This window comes from Lissotriton vulgaris, chromosome 5 (assembly GCF_964263255.1).
Source record: "Lissotriton vulgaris chromosome 5, aLisVul1.2, whole genome shotgun sequence".
Classification (NCBI taxonomy): domain Eukaryota; kingdom Metazoa; phylum Chordata; class Amphibia; order Caudata; family Salamandridae; genus Lissotriton; species Lissotriton vulgaris.
The window spans coordinates 1,676,860,034-1,676,866,872 of NC_141693.1; the positions used below are offsets into that span (position 1 = coordinate 1,676,860,034).

The 6,839-nt window shown below is 47.2% G+C and overlaps 1 protein-coding gene across 3 annotated transcripts in view; it reads right to left on the reverse strand.

Moving 5' to 3' along the window:
• Positions 1-6,839, reverse strand: part of LOC147716939 (E3 ubiquitin-protein ligase RNF113A-like) — a 419,377-nt gene that overhangs the window by 127,419 nt on the left and 285,119 nt on the right. For all 3 annotated transcript variants that reach the window (XM_086920462.1, XM_086920461.1, XM_086920460.1), the window contains one exon: positions 257-363. In XM_086920462.1, coding sequence (XP_086776588.1) covers positions 257-363 — 107 coding nt within the window. The remainder of the gene's footprint in view (positions 1-256; positions 364-6,839) is intronic.

A 6,839-nucleotide genomic window follows, 5' to 3' on the forward strand; every position in this document is an offset into this window, starting at 1 on the left:
TTCAGTTTAAATGTGAATCCAGCATCAGGACACCAAGGTCAATGAATACCCCATCACACCCTACAGGTCCAAATACCCTTTGTAATATGCTCTCTTCGCGGGCACAGTCCATTAGGCGTTGCCATATTGCTATTCTCTACCCATCTGACCTTGGAGCCCCTTCCTTGTGCAGTACCCAGAAACAGGCATGAAACAGTAATGAACAAAATCTTTGAGTACCAACAAACAGTCACATATTACCTGTACAGTTGCTCACCTCCAAAGCCACAGAAACCAGTCTCTTTATAATCCTTGCAGATATCTGGCTGATAATCCCACCGCACTGTTGCTCTTAAGTGCTCTGGTGCACGGATTGGTCCTTTCCTTAAAAACAGATATTGGATACTTCAATCAGGTAAAGATGTTGCATTTATAAAAATTCAAAGGCTGCAAAGATGGAGTTCCATTGTAAACATCTTGTTTTCAGACAAAGTATGTACATACTCAGGCGCCTCTGGACTTCTTAACTGAGCCAAAGACCACAGTAAAGCTGCATTTTTAATACAACTTCATTTAAGAGCTTTTACATTTTACATTGAAACCATTTTCAAAGAACTTCACCTAGTTCTCTTTATTAGTACAAAGTTGGTGCAAGACCATTTTTTACAACAGCATTTTAGTTCCAGCCCTAAACCTTTCAAGTTTATTAATAAGTAGGTCTGGAAGAAATGCTCCAATTTGATAACTTTAATGAAGGGTGTCTTCTTTCTCATTTTACAGTCCATTGTATGAATTTCCATAATCTGATATCAATAACTCAAACTCTGAAAAAGTTTCTCAATGTCTCAATGTGCATGAGGAACCTCTGCATCGTACCCTGTTCAGGCCCACACAGTATTCTACTATTTCTACTTTATTATTTCAAAGAATCTATGAGTACCCTCTGCTATGGAGGTTAGCAAGTGAGTAGGGGTTTATCTTATAATGAAAGCTTCCTCCATCCTAAGGCTATTACCTTCCTCCATGGTTATGTAAGACTTTTTCCATATGCATTCAATCACTATATCTGCTCATTTTCTCTACATAATTGTGTTCATTCCAGTGTCTCATGATGCTAATACTGCCCTTCTCCATTTCTGTGCTAAATTTGGAACCCTTCAGTGTCCATTTTCAGACCCTAAGGGAGTTAGACTGGCTAGACGGCTTGGTTGAGTTTCAACATTCATATCTAAATTGTTGACTGTCACCAGAAGTTTCAGTTTAGGACATTCGCATAATACATGTACTGTTTGTAGGGACTATCTTTTCCACCGATCCACCTGCATTTAGGGGACTGTGAGACTCCTATATCTTCATCTTGGAAGGGTACCATTAAAGGTGATATAAGATACTATGAGAGACCAATTTTGTGTTTGTGACACTGCGTGTCTCATGCCAGCTATCCAAAACTCATTGTCATTCTTCAAAGTAAAGCTTAAGGTGTTTTTCCCATATTTTCTCAGTGCCACTATAGGTGTTCCTTGTTCAGACTGTAACAATGCATATGCCCAGTATATGTTCCCACACAGCCTCCCCATTGTCCAGGCATATACATCTACAGGATAATCCATTCATTTTAGTCAGAATTGAACGTGCATCCAAAAATTCTCATTCAGTATTTCATATGGAGTATTGTTTTCGGGGGACCATAGTGGCTTGTGAGATGGGCCGGCCGGAGGAGTGGCGCCATGGCCTATTTGAAGGAGTTTCGGGACGAGATTTGTGCGCCTCGCCTGCAGTGGGACAGACGCCAGGCAAGGGAGGTGGGCCAAAGTCTTGCGAGGTGAGAAGTGGCGCTTGGGCCTGGCATGACCAGCCTGAAATTGGGCCTGGAGTCTTAAAGGGTCTCGCTGTGTCGAGACCGACACTACAAGAAACAGAGGCCAAGAGACGCACGAGAGGCAGACCCAGGTACCCTAGCACAAAGAGGTGAGCGGAGTGGGTCCCAGGAGGTGGCTGCTTGAAGCTGCACACCAACACCGAGAGGCTGAAGTACAGAGGAGGCAGTATGCATCTTCACCAGACCCGAACCGGGATATGTTAGGTGAGACGTCCCAGCGAGGCAGGAGGAGGGGCAACCCTGGGACTCCCCAGTATGTGACAGGTGGGGTAGAGCCCAATGAGAACCTGGGATAACCATGGTGGACACAGGCACAAGACAGAATTCACCTTCCCCCTCCCCAAGGGACCTATAGGCCGTGGGGGTGGGGGTTGGAGGGATGCCCCGCAACTGGAAATGCGCCCCTGGCCCAACAGAACTTTGACCTGGCGACCCGTTGGGGATGTGACCAAGATTGCAGGAACAGAGACAGACACCTACCACTCCTGCCCTTCACCCCCCCCCCCCGAAAGTGTGCAGCCCGGCAACAGGCACCCATAGTGCCCCAGGAGCTGCAACATCACACTAATATAATAAGGCACTCACTCTTTGCAGAAGGCAGACTAACATGGGGACATACGGAACTTGAATACAATAGCTAGGGCATTGCCGAGTGCAGCTGATATCCTACACTGTTTCTTGGACTTACGAACTGCCCACAGACCCTGGGTGAAGAGATAATCATTCTTGTGCAGACTCCACACAACAGGAATCAGTGGGGTCATAAACACGGACATTGTTGATTGTTCAGATTGGGACCTGGCGAGGCCTCAACAGAATAGCAGCGGCGAATCACGCGGAAGACGAAGATAGCCCTAAAATGTTGTGTCACCCGAGAGCCCCATAGCCCGGTAAAGTGCTGTATCATGGGCAAGGACTGACCACAGAGAGGGGTGTAACAAATGAAAATGGATCACTACACAGCTCAATGGGAGGGGCCTCGAGACCGAACTCTCTGCGGGGGCAACGCCATACGGCCAGAACCCACTGAGGCAGCCATAGAGACTTCCAGCTCAGACAAAATAGATGCAATGTTGCTGGAAATCGGACTATTGCGGCCAGACCTTCCCACTGTTGCAGAATGCTCCACAGCCACAAAACAAAGTGTTAGTGAGCTACAAAACAAAGTCTCAACATTAAAGAAAACTCACACCCCTCTCTCAAAATAGCAGCCCTGGAACACCGGGCCGAATATGTAGAGGGGAGCTCCTAAAGGTGCAACCTGCGTTTTGTAGGATTCCTGGAGGGTGCAGAGGGAAAAGACCCAGAACTTTTTCTGGAACGGTGGATCAAGGAGGCACTACCCAATGCGGAACTTTCTCAGATATTTGTAAGTAAGCAGGCGTACCGAGCGCTGGTGCCGCCACAGGGTGCCCTGCCCAGGACACTGATTGCAAAGATTTTAAATTATAGGGACCGGGACTGCATCCTTAAGGCAGTTATGTGTGAGGGGGATCCAGCCTTTCGAAATCATGTAATCTGCATATTTCCAGATTACACTCATTTGGTACAGCAGCAGAGAGCATCTTTCAATGTAGTGAAACAGAAGCTGCAGGCCATGAACCTCCAGTACATTCTCCTCTACCTTGCAAAATTGAAGGTTCTCCACGAGGATCAAGTCCACTTCTTTAGAACCCCAGAGGCAGCCTGGGACTGGATAGAGGTCCATGGGGATGAAAGGATGATCTACCATGGGGGGGAGCGGCTCAGGGACCCTCAATTGTCATGGGAGGGAAAAATACCAGCCGCAACAGACGGTCCAGAAAAGCCTCGCAATCAACACGAGTGGTTGTGCGCAGGGATGGATTGCTGGAATTCGTGAGAACAGACTCTGGCAGTGAGGGCAGAAGGTCTCCCAGAATCGACCAATCAACATAACAAGCTGAATGAGAGACTGCAAAGGTCTTAGTGGCAGTAAATCCTGGCTTTAGTGGTAGGAAATCCTGGCTTTTGAGAAGGTGTTATAATAAACAAATATCACCAAATGAACCTTTTCGAGCACAGAGGACTGTGGCCTGGAGCCTTCGAAGGCTTCGAAGGCTTCCACGAGGTTCCCTCTTCGGAAAATGGCCTCCTCCATGACGTCCGCTGTTGTGCCCCCGCAAAACGTGCGGTTTGACCCGGCATCAAGGACTGAAACTCCCAAGAGAGTTCAGCAACCCGCGAGGGCTCAGGACCAAGCCTCCGCATCCGGATTATTCCTCGGATAGCATTTGCAATCAGGTGTGGTCCAATACGGAGCTGTCAATCCTTTGTGCACAAGTAAGCGAGGATATTTTAACCGGGAAGTCTCAGTTACGCGTAGGACTAGCAGGGTAGCAGAGCACAAAGTAGGTTGCAAGCAGGGATAGACCTTTGACGAAGTAAGTGCCAGATCTATTTTTACAAGGCGCAAGGCATCAAACAACTCATGTAGGAAATTACCAATACCTTCATATTTTTAGCACTTTCCTCACCAACCTGGCAATATGTTTTTCGCCCTCAGTGTGTAACTTCAAGGCCTCCCTCTCATGCCCTTTTTGGGAGCAGATGCCCTGAGAATGTGGGGTGAGTGCTACCCATCACTAATAACTACCCATGAAAACCACGCATTGAGAGCCTTTTGATGCATCACAAGGAAGTTGTGTATGTTTGTGAAAATGTGATCAACCACAGTTGGTAGTTTGAATGGAAAACTGCATGCACGTTCAATCCATGCACCTCATGTTTGATTTAACATTTTTAGCCTTTTTGCCTGAGGACCACTGGTATGAATCCTTTCAGGCCATCAGACCACAGTCTTTTCTTGTGTACTTTTCCTGGATATCAATACCAGGCACCCACATGTTTCTCTTTAGGGGACAGCACTGTGAAGTCTCACGGCAACAGCACGTCTCCACTGGCTTTTCAGTACATATGCTACAAATTGTTCTATGTGTCAGTCTCTTTTTTTCTACAGGTAATTCCTCTTGAAAGCAGTGGCAAGTATTAGACTTGTTCCACAATACCCTTATACCATCACACATTCAAGTTGCATGCTCACGTTCACTCACGTCTTCGAGGGAAGTGACTTCATCGCATCCCACCCTGACGAAAGCCCAGGACCTCTTCTAGGTCATTAAGAAGGGCAGAAACATTTTGGTATTCTAGTCTAGGGTCATAGGACCATCACATCCTCTAGCCCTATAACCATTTTTTTTAACCTTTCCTCCACCTCGAGGACGCAGGCCACGGGCTTCTCCTTCCAGGACTTCTCTACCTCGCCGTTCGAGCTGGAGACCCGACGCTCCTCCTGGCCTCTGACCGCCCAACGATTAATCCGCCTGCAGGGGTCCGGCCTGAATTGCCACGGAGACCTTAACAGTGGGTCTGTGCTCTCTGCTCAGAGGCTGTGTGTGCTGGGCCCCCTGTCACATCAGGGATGCAGCTCTGTTCCGATGAGCCGCACTGAAGTTTTCCCCCTGCTCCATGCCGCCTCCCTGCTGATAAATGTGCCGCTTGTTTCTCTCCTCCTGCGGTAGGCCAACGATTGACCTGTGACAACCGACCCAGCTGCTGGTCTGCTTTGATCTCCTTCGGCAGAAAACGGCAGCATTTTCCTAATCTTCCTAATTGCCACAGAGTGCCTGGGAGTACACTGATCATCTCCGCTTCCTCCGAGTGCCTGTGATCTACCAGGCGCCTTGGAACGTTCCAGCGCTCCGCTCCTTCCGTGGCTTGCCCAGTTCACCGCACAGCTCTCCAGGCCCAGTTCACCGCCATGATGCTGGATACTGATGACCCGACTGCCCGACCAACATCTGATTGTGCGATGACCCCCCACCGGATAAAATTGCTATTGGTGTGCTGATCCCACACCGACTCAAGGTGAGACCTGCCTCTCTTGCACTGCCTTGTCACAGCTCAGCGCTTCAGAACCGACATTGCTCCCGCTCTCCCTAACACGCCTCAGCTCACTCGATTTTGTGAGTTAGGACTCACGAGATTAGCTGACTGGTTTCCGAGCGGAGATTGCAGGCTGAGCTTTGAAACTCAGCACCGGCACCAAGCGAGGCCTTCCTCGCCAAGCCCTGAAATGCCTTAGTTGTTTAGGTAATTGAATTGTTTAACTCAAGAGAAGACTCTTTCTGGGAGCGCTGATTTTAAATTTTAAATTTTAAATTGGGGTTTAATATTTATAGTGGCAGGGTGAATTCCAGGAGCGAAACAACGCTGACTTGAATGGACTAGTAACAGCTACACCGAAATTGCGTGATCCAATCTAGCCGTACAAAATGATGCCAAAGCCAAGATTCTGACGACTTCGAGGCCCCTCAAGATGGACACGTTGCCATTAGAATAACAACGCCACTTTTTTCAACAGTAACACTCCTGATCTATTTTTTCCTGTGAATTTTAAACTGCTCCCTTCCTTTAGCCTGGAGCTCCACCTTGTGGCCTAATCCTGAACTTCGTCCCTAATATTTATTTTATCCTACATGTCCTGTTAATTTTTTTCGATCTACCCCTCATATGCTTTTTATGGTTTTACTTTTGATGTTTCTAACTAACGACAGTTATAATATGTCTTATTTTTTACTCCTTTAGTTATCTTTCACTGTCAATCTTGTAGTGATTTTTTTGTCAACCTCGATACAGCCTACTATTCCTTTGCCTTCCTAGCCCTCTAGGTTTTCTCATCTGATCCCCTTCTTTACACTATGGCCCATGACCTCCTTTTGTGTATTTGTGCTATGATTATTTGATTCGTTGGACTGTTTTTAACAATGCACCCAACTTGAGAATATGTGCAGTTAGATGACCCGGTATTTTTGTTCCTGAGACTAGCGATCCTCACCTTGTGTTTCTTTGCGGGATTGATTGTTTGCTTTGCTGGGGATATTTCAACATTGTTTTAATTTTGCTCCCCCCATATGTGAGCGGTGATGTGATTTGTTTGTTTCGCTGCACTTTATTCTGCTCA